At 45.4% G+C, this 19,873-nt stretch overlaps 2 protein-coding genes across 2 annotated transcripts in view; one reads left to right on the top strand and one right to left on the bottom strand.

Annotated features, from left to right (window-relative positions):
• The window catches only part of SDHC (succinate dehydrogenase complex subunit C), a 29,302-nt gene extending 28,617 nt beyond the window's left edge, over positions 1-685 (bottom strand). The window contains exon 1 of the mRNA XM_058539652.1: positions 642-685. Within this exon, the coding sequence (XP_058395635.1) occupies positions 642-661 (20 nt within the window). The 5' untranslated portion in view covers positions 662-685. The remainder of the gene's footprint in view (positions 1-641) is intronic.
• A 3,591-nt stretch (positions 686-4,276) lies between these two features.
• On the top strand, positions 4,277-8,945 carry MPZ (myelin protein zero). The gene is given in 6 exon segments (XM_058539651.1): positions 4,277-4,343; positions 6,983-7,149; positions 7,402-7,615; positions 7,858-7,993; positions 8,155-8,215; positions 8,343-8,945. Coding segments are annotated over 6 exon segments (939 nt in total). The 3' UTR covers positions 8,637-8,945.
• The last annotated feature ends 10,928 nt before the right edge of the window (positions 8,946-19,873 follow it).

Below are 19,873 nucleotides of genomic sequence, written 5' to 3'. Positions count from 1 at the left end.
AGAGAAAAACTGAGACATCCACTCCCCCCAAATAAAAAGAAACTACAACTCAATACCCGGGGCCCCTCTGGGGCAGCACCGTGACCGCTATGGGCGCTATTGCCAATCACCAGCCCGGTAGGTGTCCCAGTAGGTGCCAGGGGCCCGTCAGGAACTCGGACAGTGCCCACTCATTGCCAGCAGCTAGTGTTTGCAGGAGTTAGAAGCAAAGGCAAAGTTCACCAAGATCTCTCTCCCCGAGGCCCAATCCCTAAATAAGATCTCGAGATTGTAGGACCTGGTCCGCTGACCTCGAAGTTAGAACTATTTACTTTCTCGTAGCTTGGTTCTGGGTGCGGTCTCGAGAGCAATCTGGGGAAGAAGTATTAGAGGTGGGGGAAGCAGAAGGGGCGAGAGCCGCGCGACCCCTCAGTAGGGAGTAAGGAAAAGATAACCGGCCGGTGACCCCGAAGCTCTACGGAGGCACCGGAGCGGCTGGAGGAGGGGAGGGGTCTCGAGAACGCCAGGGCGCGTGGCCCCTACACCCACGGGTCCTTTCTCTGTCCAGGCACAGGCTAAACAGCTGTCAGCAAGATGTGAGAGACCAGCGCAGGTCTCCAGAGGGCCGCGGGCACCGACTCCCAGCCCCACACTAAAGTCACCTCAATAAGAGCGCAGCCATCTTGGATTCAGGCCTGGACGGAAGTGACGCCAAACGGCCCCCCCCCACCTCTGGGCGGCGGCGGCAGTGCGCGCAGTGCTTCTGTCACGTGACAACACGGGGCTCTTTAAAAGGATCGAGAGCGTCTCCCGCTCAGCCCTGTTCAGACTGCTGATTTTGTCTTGCGTTTTGGCTCTGCCCTGCGTCCCTGTGCTGACTTCAACGCGAATTTGCCAGAGTTTCGGCAGAAATGCCGCTGGCTCAAACTCTGCAGTCTACGTTTCCCCTGCGTACATACTCATTATGTTTCGCACCACTGAACAGAGGACTTTCCCAGATTCTTCACTGAGGACCTCAGTCTCGTTTCAGTCCCTCTCCCTCACGGGTGGGACTAAAAACGGCTTCGTAGGCCGGCTGAGACACCTGGGGGAAATGATACTTTGGCCTTCCTCTCATTCTATTGTGAAGCTTCATCATACAGAGATACACAAATTGAGACCCAAGTTGGGGAGTGTGAGACTGGGCCGTGAGGGAGAGAACCTCGCAGACCACCATTTCCAAGGACGAGGAGCCTCCTCTAACCGCCTCGATTAGCTTTATTTCCCTCAATTCCTGGGCTTCAGCTGCAGCGTGAGCTAGACGTCCACTAACCAAAGACAACGCTCCCTTATTCCTTGTTTCAGGGCTGTGTGGGTGACACCCATGGCCAAAAGAACCCGGGGGGGGAGTAGGGGAGAACTCTCTTTGATTTATATATAGATATATAGAAACAGTTTTGAGGAACCCAAACACAGCAGCCACTTCCAGAGCACTTATGAGTTAAGAGAAAAAACGAGAGAGAAAGGAACAGAAGAGGGCAAAATTTCTTGAGTCTCTTTTGGGAGGGTAGGGTCAGGAGGAGTGAAGGAGACAGGCCAGAGGAACTCCTGTTCTACAATAAAATATGTTCATTATATTAATATTCAGATCTTATTTATAGTTAGCACTCCTGCACTTTTCCTTTCAGGATTTAAATAGCACAAATTCATTTATTTCTGTATCAAATGAAAATACTGTTTTGCATTTTTATAATGCTTGACAAAGAAAGCACTTTCATAGACTTTGGATTGGAAGGGACCTTAGAGGCTCCCCAACCCGATTTTCTACCCAGTGCAGGGATTTCCTCTGCAACATCGCTGACAGCAGATCTTCAAGACTCTGCTCTAATGCATTCAGTAACGAGTACCTCAAAAAACAAGTTTCATTTAGTGAACAGCTTAATCATTAGAAAGTTGTTATATTAAAATGCAGTTTTGTGCTGTTGAACTTCCACTCATTGATCCTACTTTGGTCCTCTGGAGCTTCATATTAACAAATCCAATGAATGCCTCTTTCACTTAGCTCTTTAAATAATTTCATTTAACATATATGTATTGAATTTTTGCCAGAGTCTGTGAAAGTGCTTTAGGGGATTCAAAGATACAAACATGTATATTGTCCTCAAGAAGCTTATAGCCTTAACAGGCTCAGTATATAAATAAATAAATACAATAAAGAAAGTAGCAACCCCATGAAAGGGGTATAGGTACAAGGTATGGGTAGACAGAAGGAAAAAGTGATTACTTAGAGGTGGGGAGGTAGGATTACAGAGGAATGTGACTACAACATTCTGGAAACACTTACTGATGATAATGATTTTGCATGTGGAGTTTATGGTCAAGCCCCATATTTAGAGCTCCACAACCCAAATCCAATACTAATCACCGAACTAAGACTGTGGTGTAAGGAGATGTCAGGAAGGTCCCAGGAGCCTGTGGCTTTCCAGGTGAGCCTGCAGTGGTCCCATAGCAGGAACAACAGTGACCTCTCCCCTCAGTTAACCTCTGGAGCCCATAATTGTTGGAAATGAATCACATTGAGATTCAAACCAAACATTGTCAAACCCCTTATCACCAGGGATTATCTTAAAAATAAGCAGGAGGGAGAAGCAGGGTCTAGCCAAGGCCTGAGGTGAAAGGAAGGGGAAGAGAGAAGGGAAAACATTCCAGATAGGAGTCTGAGAGGTTCAGTGAAAAGCTAAATCACTTCATATGATCCCAAGGAGGGAAAGAAAGGAGGCAACAATCAAGAGAACTCTGGTCTGATTGACTTTTCTGCTAGGTGTGTTTCAAAACTCAGCTCTGGCCATGTAGACACTCCCATCCCTAACCCCAAACACCACCCAAAACCTTCAGGAAGTTCTTTTGATGTACCCAAATCCACCCTCTTTTGTCTGAAGTTTAAGGCCCCCCACAAACAAGTTTCAACTTTCCTATACAGATTGGTTTCCTATGATGCCCCTTTAAGTTCACCCAAATGAACCCAAATCCGGAGGGCACCGGATCTGCCTTGAATACGCCAAGTGCTTCACAAACCTACCCTACATGCGTGCACACAAGCATGCGCATGCACGCGCGCACACGCGCACACGTTTTCTTGTCTCTTTTTCTTTGCTTTTGCTGTTCTATCTGCCTAGATACCCTCACAACTCACTTCTCCTTTTCAAAATGGCACACATCCTTCAAGGTTGGTCCACATCTAATGCTGCCTTCTAGACATGACTCCCCCTTCCTCCGAACTTCATTTATTAAATGAAATTTACTTTTGTTTTTAATCTCTGTTACATAATCTACTCAGCCTTCCTGATGTTTCAGCTCTATGTGCCCTCCTTTGCACTCCCAGCACTCTGTTCATCCCTCCACTATAGCGAGCACCGTGGTTTATTATATTTGGTTGTTGATGGGTTTGTCCTCTGAGCCTCCCGTCTCTGCCTCCCCAAAGTAGATTTAGAACTCCTTGAAGGAGGGTATTAATTTTTATTCCTCTTTCTATTACCGGCATACCCATACTTTACATGTAGTTGGCACCCAATACAATTTTGTGGTCTTGTTCTAAATTGAAATGGGCTTAAACTGCAGCATGAGGCATTGAAGGACTTCCTGACAGAGGGAAAGGTCAGGGAATTCTTCCCTGGATATTTTCCCATGGAGAAAGCTTCTGTCTGGGAAGAATCACCCAGGATACAGGGAGATGGAAAGAAAAAAAAAGACTCCCAAAGGACCTGGTCATCTCAAGAACCCAGTAGTGCAGCCCAGGGTAATCAAGATAACAAGGGCTATTATGGTTTCCAAGTTCTCTGGGGGAAACCCGCCTCTAGCTCCTAGGGCTCTGGGGGAGCCACTCTCAGGCGAGGAGCCTAGGGAGGAATCCCTTTTCATAGCCTCAGGATTCAGGTTCCCCTGCCCATTTATCCCTCAGAGAAGTGTGTTTGTGTCCCTTTTTCTGTCCCTCTTCCCTCACCACCCCCCCCACCAACATTCCAGCCTAGGGCAGGGGGAGGCCAGCAGACACAAAGCCCTCTGTGTATGGGGTGGTATGTGTCCCCCCACCCCTCCACCCAGAGGACACAATGCCCCTTCTGCTCCCTGCACTCTGCCCCGCTCCCCACCACCTCTGAACTGCACATGCCAGGCTGCAATTGGTTACTGGCTGAGGACAGCCCCCTCATACTAGGGCCCCGGGGGATTTTAAGCGGGTTCCAGGAACCCCCCGCTCAGTTCCTCGTCCCCCACTCTCCCAACCCCGCAGACGCTCTGAGCCCTAGCCCCTGCCCCAGCTATGGCTCCTGGGGCTCCCTCGTCCAGCCCCAGTCCTATCCTGGCTGCGCTGCTCTTCTCCTCTTTGGGTAAGTGGAGCCACCCCAGTCTGGGGGCCCTGGGGCTCAGGTTGTCTCTCAGCAACTTTCCCACTGCCTACACGGCACTGCCCACTGCAATCAAAGAAAGAGTGAGCAGGAGCAGGAAGGTGATATTATATTTAGAGGAAAAAGACTATATAGTTTGGCAGGAAGTAGTAAAGGTATTCTGTGAAGGGAGAAGGTAAAAGAGAATGTAGAGAGCTTCCCTGAGGTGGACCTGACTGGGCTCAGGTTGGTAACCAGTAACATGCCCCGAGAGCCATGCTCAGGGCCTGGTAGGAAGCAACGTTACAGTGTGGTAAGGAAGAGAATCAGACACCTCGGTTCTGGTCTCTACTCATCCCCTTGTAGTGCAGGGGATACCTAACCTTAGTTTCCCTGAAAAGAAAAGTAAGGGAATGTGATCAAAGTAAGGGAATGTGATCTAAGGAAGGAGCCCAAGGTTTGTCGTCCCACCTCCTCGGATCCTTTGTCTCTTGGTGCCTCAGTTTCTCTCTGTGGATCCATTATGTGGATGAAAGGAGTAGAAGGGAGGTTCTATGATATTCTAGGATCTTGTCCATCTAAAGCTGTTTTCCTTCATAAGTTGACTAGCCCCTCCCTTGCTCCATGGCAGATGTTGGGTGAGCAAGAGAAGGTCAAAGCAAGGTTATTTGAATGGATCCTTCCCTTCTCCAAACTGCCTTGAAGCCTAGCGCAATGGGTGAACAGCAGGCAAATGGGACGGGGTGGTCAGAATGTCCAAGGTTCTCTGCTGTCAGCTCCTTGAATCCTAAACCCAGAACCTAGACTCTTCTGGGCTGTACTGGACTATTCTGGGATACTCAGAGAAAACGTTAAGGATAGGAAATTGGAAAAAGGCCTGGGGAGGCAGATGGGGAGAGGGAATCTTAGAGTATAAGGAGAGAGAGTTCTATCCCATCACCGGTCCCACTCTTAGAACCACTGAGCAAAGCTGAAGGGCAGTGGCTGATATTAGAACAGGAGGAATAGAAGTTAGATCCAGGGCCGGCCCCGTGGCTTAGCAGTTAAGTGCACACGCTCTGCTACTGGCGGCCCGGGTTCGGATCTCGGGTGCGCATCGACGCACCGCTTGTCCGGCCGTGCTGAGGCGGCGTCCCATATACAGCAACTATGAAGGATGTGCAACTATGACATACAACTATCTACTGGGGCTTTGGGGAGAAAAAGGGGGGAAAAAAAGGAGGAGGATTGGCAATAGATGTTAGCTCAGGGCCGGTCTTCCTCAGCAAAAAGAGGAGGATTGGCATGGATGTTAGCTCAGGGCTGATCTTCCTCACAAAAAAAAAAAAAGAAGAAGAAGTTAGATCCAACGAATAACCTTCCTTGTTACATTTGGAATTCCCAAGAAGGCTCTAAGGCTGAGGTCCCAGGAGGCGAGTCACTGATATTATTGCATGCTGAGGTGGGAGATTCAGGACTATGGAGGAGAGGGCGGGGGGGGGGGCATGAGCCCCCAGCATTGGTCAGACAATGGGTCTCTGTTTGTTCAGTCGCTTCCTCCCCCTCCCATAGAACAAAAGGGTCTACAGTTGCCCCCAGCAGTGGCCAGCCCACACACATAATCTCCCTGGAATGGCCTTCCTGTGTGGGTGAGTCTTGGGAGCGGCACTGGGCCAGAATGGCCCAGAGGAGGGTGAGGAGGGTCCAACCACAGAGGGCTCACGTGTAGAGCCATCTAAGCTCTGGGCTTGGGGGTCTTCCTCTGCACCCAGCTTCCCCTGAGAGGGGTATGAGGTCCTTTGGTCCCTGAACCCCCAGTCAAGAGCAAGCTGTATGGCAACCAGGGATTCAGCAGTGAGGACAGTTGGGCCAGAGAAGAAGACTTACATTCTCTAGTTATCTTCATTTTTATTTTTTCTGCAAGAAATTTGAGTTTGCCATACTGTGAAATACTACACAGCTGTTAAAAATAAGATTGATCTCTAAGAATCAACATGGAAAGCACTCCCAGAAATATTCCTTTTTTATACATATATTCTTAAGCAAAGAAAACAAGTAGAATATAATGCAATGTATGTAAAAAAAAAAAGGAAACCCAACAAAACAAAACCATCTATTTCATATAAGTACATGTATATTTTGAGTCTATTGATTTTATATCAAATTTGATACATAAAGAAAGGTTACACATTAAACTGATAACAGTGGTTATATCTGGGAGAGGACTACAGGAAAGGAATTGGCTGGGGGGAGGCATCAAGAGAGACTTCAGCTTTATATCTATTGCTTGAATAGTTTGTAAGAAGAATATAATATGTATTACCTATATCATTTACAATAAATTTAAAAAATTTTAAAGCCTGCATCTAAGGGATGACTTAAGACACTTGGAGTGAGAATCCAACTTCTGGAAGTCCTCATGAGAGTTCTGTTACTGCTGGTTTCATTTCCTCCATTGAACATGCTGAGGAGCTTGAACTGACACAGCATTTCCACTCATCTGCTCAGTTAGTCCGGAGAGATTTGGGCCTCAGAATTTCTGCCCTAATCTTTGATCTGGCCTCTGACGCAGCCCTTGACTTCTTATTGATCTCACTTTCTCTGTAGCCCTTGCTGGGCCCTGTGCATCTGATGTGCATCTGATTCCCCCTCTGTGCTTGCAGTGCTCTCCCCAGCCCAGGCCATTGTGGTTTACACAGACAAGGAGGTCTATGGCGCTGTGGGCTCTAAGGTGACCCTGCACTGCTCCTTCTGGTCCAGCGAGTGGGTCTCAGATGACATCTCCTTCACTTGGCGCTACCAGCCCGAAGGGGGCCGTGATGCCATCTCGGTGAGTGCCTGGGGGAATCTTGGAATTGGATAACAGAAAGGGCGCTTCAGAGAACAACAGAAAATAGCACGTGGGCTAAGGAGGGGGAAATCCTTTATGAGACATAACCCCAACTTTGGCAAGGTAAGTGGCAGTCTTTGTCACCCTGACTAGAGCCTACCTACCCTGTCCCCCTCCCCCAGCACCACCCTTTCCAGCCCAGGATCCTGTACCCTGAGGCTAGATCTACATTCTTCCCCTCATTCCTCACAGATCTTCCACTATGCCAAGGGACAACCATACATTGACGAGGTGGGGACCTTCAAAGAGCGCATCCAGTGGGTAGGGGACCCTCAATGGAAGGATGGCTCCATTGTCATACACAACCTGGACTATAGTGACAACGGCACGTTCACCTGTGACGTCAAAAACCCACCAGACATAGTGGGCAAGACCTCTCAGGTCACACTCTATGTCTTTGAAAAAGGTGTGAGAGGAGACGGGACAGGGGGTCTGGGAGGCAGTACAGGGAGGGGATTAGGGAAGACTGAGAGGCTGGGGGAAGAGGCAAAATGTCCTAGCTAATGCCCTTCAGGCTCTGGGAGAGTGGGCAGAAGGCAGCCTTGGCTGGGAGCCCTACATCCCCAACGGCAGGGAATAGGTGTGGGGCTAGGCACCAAAGATGCATGTCCTTGCTCATTCCTTCACTTCCTTTCCCTCCCCTCCTAGTGCCAACTAGGTACGGGGTGGTGCTGGGAGCCGTGATCGGGGGTGTCTTGGGGGTGGTGCTATTGCTGCTGCTGCTTTTCTACGTGGTTCGGTACTGCTGGCTACGCAGGCAGGCGGCCCTGCAGAGAAGGCTCAGGTAAGGGTCGGAGCCTGACTCCTCTTCCCCTTAAGCCCACTCTTCCCCATCTGGGCGGAGACTACTCCAGTGGGTAGGAGGGCCAAAGGGAAGGGGAAGCTCTGTCCACTCTGCGAGGGGCCCTGGTGGGGCCAAGCCCACAGCACCCGCTTTCCCTGCAGTGCCGTGGAGAAAGGGAAATTGCACAAGCCTGGGAAGGACACGACGAAGCGTGGCCGGCAGGTTAGCGGGACTTGGGGCCTAGACAAGCTGGGGAGGAGAACTCTGGGAGCAGGCATCAGTGAGGGGTGGGATGGGAACAGTCAGGCCCCACCAGACCAGTGACTGATGTGTGCACCCCTCCCCTCAGACGCCAGTGCTGTATGCCATGCTGGACCACAGCAGAAGCACCAAAGCTGCCAGTGAAAAGAAGCCCAAGGGGCTGGGGGAGTCTCGCAAGGATAAGAAATAGCGGTTAGCGGGCCGGGCGGGGGTTCGGGGGTTAGGGGCTGAGCCCTCCAAAGTCTCTAAGGTGGTGGTCATCGAGATGGAGCTACGAAAAGATGAGCAGAGCTCGGAGCTCCGGCCCGCTGTCAAGTCCCCCAGCAGAACCAGCCTCAAGAACGCCCTCAAGAACATGATAGGCCTGGACTCGGACAAGTGATCACCCGGCCCCAGGCCCTGCCAGAGCAGGGGGACCTAGGCTCCTCTTATCCTCCGTCTAGGTGCTTTCATCCTTAGCTCCCCAGCCCTGCCCTGCCCTCATTTCCCTTTGAGATGTAAGTTTCATTCCATAATTCATTCCCCAGGTACTTCATATTCTCCCCCACCTTCACCCCCTGGCTTTCTGGGAGCCCAGGGCCTGATCCTACCCTTCACCGGCCCCAAGGACTGTGTGTTTGGTGCCTGTCCCTCTGGCGCCGAGAAGAAAGGGACCTTGATACCCCGTGCCTCAAATCCAGGCCACCTGGCATTCCCATCTCCTACACCCCCCAGTCTATCCCTCTGTCCGTCTCTGACCCTCTCTCCCCTCCATCAGGTGGCCCGGCTCCATACTGTCCTCCCAGCTAACACCCAGATCACCCAGATCAGACTCTCCTTCAGGGTTTATTTAGGTTGTTGGTTATTTTTTATTTTTTAATCCATTCTTTTTTGTTTGTTTGTTTGCCTGTGTCCATGCTTTGCCCTCCCCCCATGACTGAGTACCAATGACGTCATGTGGTTTTTGCAGCCTGCCCCCCTTCATTAAATCCTTAATGGAGAGCCAGCCCAAGCCGAGGGGCCCCTGATCCTCAAACCTCAGCTAGAGGATTGGTGCCCCCTGACCACTTTGGAGCACTGTTCTGGGACTCAAGGTCACAGGAAAGGAGAGAGAGAGAAAGACAATGGATCCTCACAGGTCAGGGGGTTGAGGAGGGGGCAAATGAGCTTTCAGAAATGGTTTTTAAACAACCAAACAGAAAGTAGGAAATACAAATGGGAAATGGGGGAAAAGGGAAGAGGCTGTACTCCCAGCCACAAGGGATTCTTAGGATTTTTCTACGTTCTGTATATTTCTTCTCAAATCCCCCAACATCCTTAAATGTTTAATAAACACTGACATTTCCAGAAGCTGCTGCCTCCATCTCCAATTTCCTCATTCTCTTGGGAATAATCCCTGCTCTTTACCCCATCCCCAACCTCCCACCTTCTCCCATCCATTCCCTCCCCCACTCCACCTCCTTCTCAACTGGTTTCAGTTGTTAAGAATTCGGTTTTCTGGTATGGGCTTACATAGTATAGTGGAAAGAACTCTGAAATAGGCTCACAAGACACACTCACACATTCAACAAATATCCAATGAGCTTATACTATGTGCTAAACTGTGTCAAACTCTGCATTTACATGGATTAAAACATAGGCTCTCTCTTCACCAAGATCTGAATTCTTAAAACATCTCAGCCACTCACTAGCTATGTGACCCAGGGCTAGTTGCCTGACTTGGGTAAGCCTATTTCTGCATTGGTAAACAACTGAGATAATGATACCTGCCCTGCTTAATTCGTAGGATTTTTGTGAGAATCAAATGAGATCCTGGTTATGGAAACCTTTGTAAACTATAAATTGATATACAACTAAGATATTAAGGGTCAGTCCTTTAAAGATGTTTCTAGATCTGCCTGAAGGATTACACTTTATAAACTAGCACAAATCCCATTCACCCCCACAAACACGCACACACAACTTTGTTTTGTTGGTACACTATTTTAGGTAGACTATTAATAGCTCATTAGCTAGTTTGTTGGTATGCTAATTTAGGTATGCTATTAATATCCTGGAATCCTTAAATGATTGTGGAAAAGACATATATGTATCATTTTCCCTGGGGGTCACTGATGGCAAAAAAACACCCACAAGTCATTTCTTCACCTTGCTAAGAGGTTAAAGATAAGATTTTTAACACCATCTTTGCCAAAATCCAGAGTGCCTACATTTATTTCAAGGAGTGTCGTCCACTTCTTTTAAAAGAAAAATTAACCCAAATTCATCTTAATATAAAAGCTAATAGATTCCGTTAGGTAAACGCAAATCAAAACTACAATGAGATACTACCTCATACCTATTAGGATGGCTACTATCAAAAAAACAGAAAACAAATGTTGGCGAGGATATGGAGAAATTGGAACCCTGTGCACTTTTAGTGGGAATGTAAAATGGTACAGCCCCTGTGGAAAACAGTATGGAGGTTCCTCAAAAAATTAAATATAGAATTACCATATGATCCAGCAGTTCCACTTCTGGGTATATACCCAAAAGAATTGAAAGCAGAGTCTTGAAGAGGTATTTATACACCAACATTCATAGCAGCATTATTCACAATAGCTAAAACATGGAAGCAACCCCCGTATTCATCTACAGATGAATGGATAAGCAAATGTGGTATATGAATACAATGGAATATTATTCAGCCATAAAAAGGAAGGAAATTCTGACATATGCTACAACATGAGTGAACTTGAGGACATTGTGCTAAGTGAAATAAGACAGTCACAAAAAGAAATACTGTATTATTCCACTTATATGAGGTACTTAGAGTAGTCATAATCATAGAGCCAGAAAGTAGAATGGTGATTGCCAGAGGCTGGGGGGAAGAGGAGAATGGGGAGTTATTGTTTAATAGGTATAGATTTTCAGTTTTCCAAGATGAAGAGTTATGGAGATGGATAATGGTGATGGTTACACAACAGTATCAATGTACTTAATACCACTGAACTATACACCTAAAAATGGTTAAGATGGTAAATGTTATGTTCAGTGTATTTTATCACAATAAATAACGGTAGAAAATAAAAGCTGATAGAGTCTATATAGCTTTTTCAGGGTGAGAGAGAAAGCTTAGTCACAACTCAGTATAGTTGGGATTATCTAAGCTAAAAATTCCTTATCAGTGGAACAGAATACAAAGTCCAGGAACATGCCAATAAGTGTGAGAACATATTATATTATAAAAATAACATCCCAGGGGCCAGCCTGGTGACATACTGGTTAAGTTCGTGTGCTCTGCTTTGGTGGCCTGGGGTTCACAGGTTCAAATCCTGGGTGTGGACCAACGCACTGTTCATCAAGCCATGCTGTGGTGGTGTCCCACATGCGAAATAGAGGAAGATAGGCACAGATGTTAGCTCAGAGACAATCATCCTCAGTAAAAAAAGAGGAAGATTGGCAACAAATATTAGCTCAGGGCCAATCTTCTTCACCAAAAAAATAAATAACATTCCAGTTCAGTGGTAAATGAATGGATTATTTAAGAAAAGATATTGACATAGTTGACTTACATGTCTGGAAGAAAACAAAGTAAGATCTTTATCTTACTCGTGTACAAAAATAAAATCTGTGTATAAAAAATAAAATAGAAATATTAGAAGGAAATAAGAATACTTGTTTAATCTGCAAATGGGGAAGGGCTTTAAGACAGGACATCCAAAAATCATAAAGGAAATACATAAAATCTTGAAGCTCTTTAATGGCAGAATATATTAGAAATAAAATTAAAGGACAATTGGTAATCATGGAGAAAAATACAACACAAATGAAATATCTTCCTACACATAACACATTCTAATATCTCCCATATTCCCGTCTCTAGCTACTGCCCCATTTCTCTGTTTCCCTCTGTAGCAAAACTCCTGAACAAGTCTAGAGTGCTATCTCCAGTAACTCCCATTCTGCCTTCAATCTTGCCAAAGGGCGTTTATGGTGTCCATTTTGCCAAGTTCAATGTTCACTTTTCAGTCTTCCTCAGCCTCTCAGCAGCATTCAACATTATTGGCCACTTCCTCTTTCTGGTGACACTTTGTCTCTTCATTCCTTTGAAACACATTATCCTAGCTTTTCTCCTACCTATTTGAGAAATGTATGAATTAATTTTAAAGCAGAGATTGAAACAACCTGGAAGATGTCTTTTGTTTGTCCCACATCATGTGTTTGTTTATTCAAATGAAAGCTACATTTGACTGTTACAGGGCAACAATCCTCTTGAACTGAATATTGTTTTCTCCCTTTAGATGGGGCCTGCGTTCTCACCACTCTCATTTCCCTACCTGCCCGACCACTCTTAACATATGAATTTGCTACCCTGCCTCAAAACATCTAAGAAATTGGACAAATATTAATGTGTGGGAGTGAGGTTGGGGAAGGGAGTGTGCAGTCAGACTGCATACACAGAGCTTGTCACAGTTCCTCAAATAGGCCAACAGTCCTTGTGTTCATCTCTGGCAATATTAGTTACTCCTCAAACTCAGTCATAGTCCCACTGAATATTCTGTTATCTAAAGACTAAATTTTGAAGTTAACTTCTAATAACTTGTATAATAAAATAAAAATGGGAGGGAGATAGATGAATAAAATGGTTAACTTAGACAAATAAACACATATCTAAAACAAGCGAATAGAAAATATACCAAGTTACTATATCCTCCTTTCTGTAATTGATCAAGAAGCCATAATAGATATCTATGAACTGCTTCCACTACTCATTCCATATTTCCCCTGCCCTCAGCCAGAACCTCAGATGGTCAGAGTTCTTTACCTGGTAGGGTGACCCAAACTTCCATTTCTGACTCAAGATCTGAGCTCTCAGTTGTCTTGCCTTTTTTTGGCTGCTGCATTTTTCCATTAATCTTTACTATTAGGCATGGAAGCACTAAGTGGTGACCCAGAGAATACACTGGGTTCCAAAAATAGCACTCCTTGCTCCCATTGTGTAGCCCCAATCCAATTTCCCCTAGGTAATCAGGATCAGTCACATCAGCCAGCCAAGTCATCCTTTTTTTGCCTATTGGTTCAGTGGTATATAGAGCCCATAATGACCTGGTGGCAGTCTCATCTTCCAGTTCAATGGAACCATTGTGTTCACTGGTAGAAGCATTCTCCCTTGGGGCCTAAGTAGTCTTCCAAACCAGCAGAACTAAAAGTTGCCGGGAGAAACAAAAATTCTGAGAGTGGGTTGTTAGGTGTAATGATGAAAGAGCCACTCCCACTTCTACCTGACTCTCGGAACCCATTTATTTTGGCTTTGGGGGAAACAACACCATATAATGGTCTCTGATTCAAAGAATATATTGTATCTTGTAAGACAGAAACTCCATTCTTTCAGGAAAGTGCCTCCCAACTGTTGCTGTGAGTCTTTAGTAAGCCATTCCATGTTTCAAATAGGCCTCTGCTTCCAGGTGATGGGGTATATGATAAGACCACTTAATTCTATGGCCATAAGACCATTATTGCACTTATTTTGCTATGAATAAGTTCCTTGATTAGACACAATGCTGTGGGGAATGCCACAACTAGGATAAAGCATTCTGTGAACCTACCAGTGGTGGTGCTGGCAGAAGCATTATGAGCGAGGAAGGCAAATCCATGTCCAGAATATGTCTATTCCAGTGAGCACGAATCTATGCCCACTCCAGGATGAAAGAGGTCCAACTGTAATTAACCTTCCATCAAGTGGCTAGCTGGTCCTACCAGGGAATAGTGCACATGAGGGAGTCAGTGTTGGTTTCTGTTGTTGACATATTAGGCACTCAGCAATAGCATTAACCGATCAGCCTTGATAAGGAGAAGTCTACGTTGTTGAGCTCATGCATAGCTTCCATGCCTGCCAACGTGGCCACTTTGTTCAAGGGACTATTGAGCAAGCACTGAGGTGGACATTGAAAGAGGCTTTTGGTGGGCATTCACAGTCTGAGTCCATTCTCAGGATTCCATTCATATTATCTCTTCCTCAGACTTCCTCATCACCAATCTTCCAATCCTATTCCTTCCAAATCTCTGATTATCCATCCAAACCATTAGCAACTGCCCTTTAATCAAGGTATATCTGTACCTCTGGCCATCTCTCACTCCAGACATAGAGGATAATCAAATGCACTGCTCAAAGTACTGCCCACCAAGAGAATTTTCCTTTACTATTGTCCTTCAGTGTCACCACTGAGCACTATAATGCTATAGCTCTTCACTTTTGGGTGATACCAGCATGTGGTCCAGACCCATCTATAAACCAGGCTAAAATTTTTGTTTTTGTTTTTTCAATCAACTGATAAGGAACACCCCATAGTCACGCACTGAGAAAGAGGAGGCAACAGGAGCAGTGCTGAAGGAGCCTGGGCCACCTGCTCATACAACTTACCCTCTGGACCTGCTCAAGCTTAGTTTGTTATATACCATTTCCATTTAATGATAAATTGATGCTGTGTACACCTAATCTTATGGCTAGGTGGGTTAAACAATACCCAACTCACGATGGGAAGCTCAGGTCCCATAGTCATCTAATGTCTTATAATCTTCTTTTCCTGCTTAGCTCACCCAAGGGAGCTGAATGTACTACTCTGGTCTACGAGTCACAGTCACGTATCAAGCACAGTTGATTTTTGAATGCAGGAGTCCAAGAGGGGAGCATTAGGGGAGCAGAATAAAATGTGAGTTATGGAGTCAGACAGGCCTGATATTTTAAGAGAGTTATTTAACGCCCCTGAACCACTCTGAATTTATAAGATGGGTATGATAATATATAATTGTTAATGAGAATCAGGTGTGATATTGTCATTTATAATAAGAAATATGTATTTGGTCTTAGTCCTTGCTTCTGGCAAAGAGCTCTTAAAATCCTTGGAATTTCCTGTGGTAATAGTGATAAAGGTGTCTTATATTAATGAGGTGACGTTTGGATAGTCCCTAGGTCTCCTAAGGATGGGGGCTGAATGCCAAGGAACAAACCATGTGATTAGAGGTTCGGAACTTTCAGTCCCATCCCCCTGACCTCCAGGCTGGAGGTTGAATCAGTTGCCAATGGCTAATGAATTAATCAATCATAACTATATAATGAAGCCTACATAAAAACCCAAGAGGATGTGGTTTGGAGAGCTTCTGGGTTGGTGAATACGTGGAGATTTGGGGAGAGTGGTGTGCCTGGAGAAAGCCTGGGAGCCTGGTGCCATTTCCTCATACCTCGCCCTACACATCTCTTCCATCTGGCTGTTCCGAAGTTATATCCTTTTACAATAAACCAGTAATCTAGTAAGTAAAATGTTTCTCTGAGTTCTGTGAGCCGCTCTAGCAAATTAATCAAACCCCAGGAGGGGATTGCTGTAACCTACCATCTATTAGCAGGTTGGTCAGAAGCACAGGTGACAACCTGGACTTGTGACTGGCATATGAAGGACGGGAGCAGGACTCAGACCCTAACCTATGGGATCTGATGCTATCTCCAGGTAGATAGTGTCAGAATTGAGTTGAATTGTAGGACAACCAGCTGGTGTCGGAGAATTGCTTGGTGGTGTGGGAAAACCACACACACACACACTGGAATTGGGAGCAGAACACTTACAAGGGAAATATTGAATGTCAAATTATTAGATTGGTGTTAGAATAAAGAGTTATTGCCCATGAATATGCCTGGTTCAGAACAGCCTTCAGTAATACCTTCCTTCCTTGGAAAGTGCTTTGATCTAGAAGATTTTAGAAGACTTTTCTTTCTAATCCTGAAGCCCTCCTAACACTTACTGTGTGATTTAGTGTATTTTTCTCTTAGAAAAATGGAATTAATGAACATGGCTATTAACAAGTTATACCAATTTAAGATGAACAAGTCTGGGGATCTAATGTACAGCATGGTGATAACAGCTAATAAGACTATATCATATACTTCAATGTTACTAAGAGAGTAGATCTTAAATGTTCTCACCACAGAAAAGAAATGGTAATTATGTCATGGGATGGAGGTACACTATGGTGGTAATCATTTTGCAATTTATAAATGTATCAAATAAACATGTTGTACACCTTAAACTTACACCATGTTGTGTTAATTATATCTCAATAAAGTTGGGGGAAAAAAATAAGTTATACCAACATCCATATTATATATTCCTTCCCAGAAGACAGTTTTTATGTATTGAAATAAATGGAACATGCAATGCTTGCAAAGTTCTTGTGAGAAATTACTGCTAAAGAGCAGAGATGTCTTATGCACTGAGCCAGGCTCCACCAGGATAGTGGAGTTTTCACTGGATGTTTTCACTCCCGGTTATTCATGCTCAGGAAATAAAAGCGATCAGAACACCTTCTCCTTAGGAAGCAGTCACCCAGTGTGGATGAAGCCAAATGTATGTGCTTCCCCCACAAAACTAGGGAGTCTGGGACTGAGCGGATGTGTACACACACACACACACACACACACACACGCAGATTGAGAGAGAAATCTCATAAGCAGAGGGTTGACGCTAGTGTATGTGAATGTCGTTTAATATTGCTTTAGGGTAGAATAAAGATTCAACAAAATCTCTGATTCACTTAAATCTCTTTGCTTATTCTAAAAGAACCAAAAGTTAGGAATGATCTAGAGAAGGAACTCACACCTGTTTTCGGCAAGACCTAAAACAGGGATCAAACCAGACCTGGTTTAAGTTTCTGCTGTAGCTCTCTGCGACCTAGGACAAATCACCTGACTGCAGAACCTTGAGTTTTGTTAAGTTAGTATCTATCTTATGGTGCATTTAAAAGAAGAAATTGAGAATATGTAAACCATGTCACTAAATACTTGGCATAAAGCAGAAGCCCCATCCAGGCCAGTTCCTAGTTCCTAGCCATCCTCTACCTCTCTTTTCTTCCTCTGTTCAGTTGAAGGAAGGGGGAAACTTCTTCCTCAACACAGGCTCAGGAAGGAGGGCCTAACTCACTGTCTAGTGGTCCAGATCTGTCACTATCTGCTTCACAATTCAGACACATCATGGCACAGACACAATCCTTTTGCCCTGCAAAGGCTTTCTTTAGGCATTAAGCGTGGCTCCCAGCTGAGCCCCCATTGTTTATCCTTCAGTCCCTCTCTGAGCGTCCAGTCCATACTAAAGACTTATAACTTGACAGTAAGTTTTGGGGGACTCTTTTAGAGAGAAAAGAGGTGGAGGCAGGAGAAAGACAGATTCCTGAATCTTCAGGTTAGTGCTGGGCATGGCTTTCCAAAAGCTTAGGGCAGTAGTTCCCAACCTCCTCAGACCCTGTGCCCTTTACTTTCCTGAAATGATATTCACATGTAATATAAACTATATACATAATTTCAAGAATTAAATATAATGAACTATATTTTAAAAGTAAAATAAAATATTAATTTATAATAAAATTATAAGCATTTTAACATGTAATGTTCAGGCATGACTACACTGGAAGCATATAATGTAGCAGTCAGAGCCTTGAACCTATACAAAGAATCACTGTGATTGCAACAGCAACAAATGCAAACTAATAAAGGCATAGGTATCAGTGACTCAACTACCATAAGTAGCATCGTCATTGATGCACGGATTTCTGAAATGGTAAGCAACTCTTGGTAAAGTTCTAGACAAAACCAATTATAAGTTCCTTCAATCTACATTGGTTGGTTGCATTTCTAGGAAATTCAGTGTTTAAAACAGTGCAAAAAATACTTTATATGTAAAATGAAGTTGGGTTCTAGGCTCCCTCAGATAATAACAGGTTTTTTGCCTACATTAATATCTGACAGGACTTTTAAAAGACATGTGAGATGTGGGACAATTGTATTTTGTGCACCACTGTCCTGGTCTTGGCAGTGTATCTAGTATCTTTGGCCCATGGACACTAAGTACCAGGAAACCCTCCCCCATTCCCACCCCACCCTCCCAACATATAACAACCAAAAAATACCCCCATGGATTTCCAAAACATTCTCTAGAAGGCAGTACATTCCCCTGTTGAGAACTGACTTAGGGGAATAAATGAGACCTGGAGCCCTCCCATGAGTTAGAGTTTGGTCTCATTTCATGATGCCCACATCTATTCCACCTTTATACCCCAGTGAGCCTGTTGACTATTCCTCCTTTCTAGGCCCACATATCAGCCCCACTTTCCAAGTTCTGAGCCCCATTTCTCTACCCACTTCACTTCAAACCACTTAATTCCAGAAAGCCTGGCCACATGTTCCCTGGAGCACCAGGGGAGGCAGCTGGATGAGGAGATCAGGCACTGACAGAATTCTGGGAGAAGTCTGGCAGAGCAACCAGGTAAAGCCAGATCTGGTCCACCCCTGGAAGGATGGGGGACCAGAGAGGGTCCAGATCTTACCCATGTGGGCTATGAGGGACCAAGTACGTATGCCTGAGCTCAGCTAAGAGAAGCTCCACCCTCTGAACTAGGCTGGACAACATCCTTGACTCATCCAGTCTCTTATCAAGGTTGTATAAGGGGCACAGATTCTGGAGCCAGATTACATGAGTTCTGGTCCTACCTCAAGCACCCACTTTTCTTTGGGAAGGTTATTTAATCTAGCTGTGCCTCAATTTCTTCAGGTGTAAAATGGGAATAATATAATATCTATGTCACAGGGTTTTAAGAATTAAATGAGTTAATATACATAAAGGTGCTTAGAACAGTGTCTGGCACATAGTACTTTACAAATCTTAAATATTACTATTGTCATCACCATTCAAGCCCTGCAGGTAGCATAAGGCTAGTAAGTTACCCCAGCTGGGGAGATGAGCATCCCTGAGGACGCTAACTAAGATGAAACCTAAGTCAACAGAGAGTTATGTGCACGTAAGAATATTTGCAGGCAATCCAGCGGATCCCTTTGCTTCATTCTTGAGGTGATTGAGGAAGTAAGAAAGGCCTATCATCACCACCATCATCATCATCATCATCATACCAAGGGGAGAATAGAATGCTGGGAGGAAGAAGGAGGGCTGCCAGTGTCACCCTAACCCAATGGCAGAGAAGGGAAGTAGCCAAGGAGGGAATGAGGAAGCATTTCCTGCAGACTTGTGAACAGGCTGACTTTCTGATCATCCGTGACTGTAAGTCTCTGCCTTTGTGGATCTGGAGTCAGAGCTGCCACCCAAACAACCAGAAACGAAGGCACCAGTGATGTCTGTCTGAATGCAAAAGACAAACCTCCTGACACCCAAACCCCCATCTTCAGAGGCACAGACAGCAGAGGGGCTACATTTAGAGAGAAGATGGTGAAGAACAGGAAGAGAGCAGTGCACTGGAGAGTGATTCCAGTGAGGACTGGTTCTCGGGGGGCTGAGTAAAGAAGGGACAAGAAAGCTGCTAGGAGCCACTCCCACTGCAAACACCTCCAGAAATAAAGGAAACTCAGCAAGGGCAAGAGGGGCAGAGAGGCAGAGGTGGGCAGGCAGGGAAGCTCCCAAAAAGGACATTAGGGCAGGGGTTAAGTGCAAGAGTAAGAGATGGAAGTGGAAAAAGCTGGATCTATATTGGAGCAAGATCAAGGAGAGGTCAAGAATCCTACCCAGCAATGACACCAAGTCCCTGAAAGCAGGTTGTCCAGGGAAGCAGGATCTTTGTCTCTTTAGCTGCCTGAATTTCTCCCAAGACCTTCACCTCCAAGTTTGG

This window comes from Diceros bicornis, chromosome 4 (genome assembly GCF_020826845.1).
Source record: "Diceros bicornis minor isolate mBicDic1 chromosome 4, mDicBic1.mat.cur, whole genome shotgun sequence".
In the NCBI taxonomy this organism is placed as follows: domain Eukaryota; kingdom Metazoa; phylum Chordata; class Mammalia; order Perissodactyla; family Rhinocerotidae; genus Diceros; species Diceros bicornis.
The sequence above is the reverse complement of the archived record's forward strand: the minus strand, read 5'-3'. Positions and strand labels throughout refer to the sequence as shown.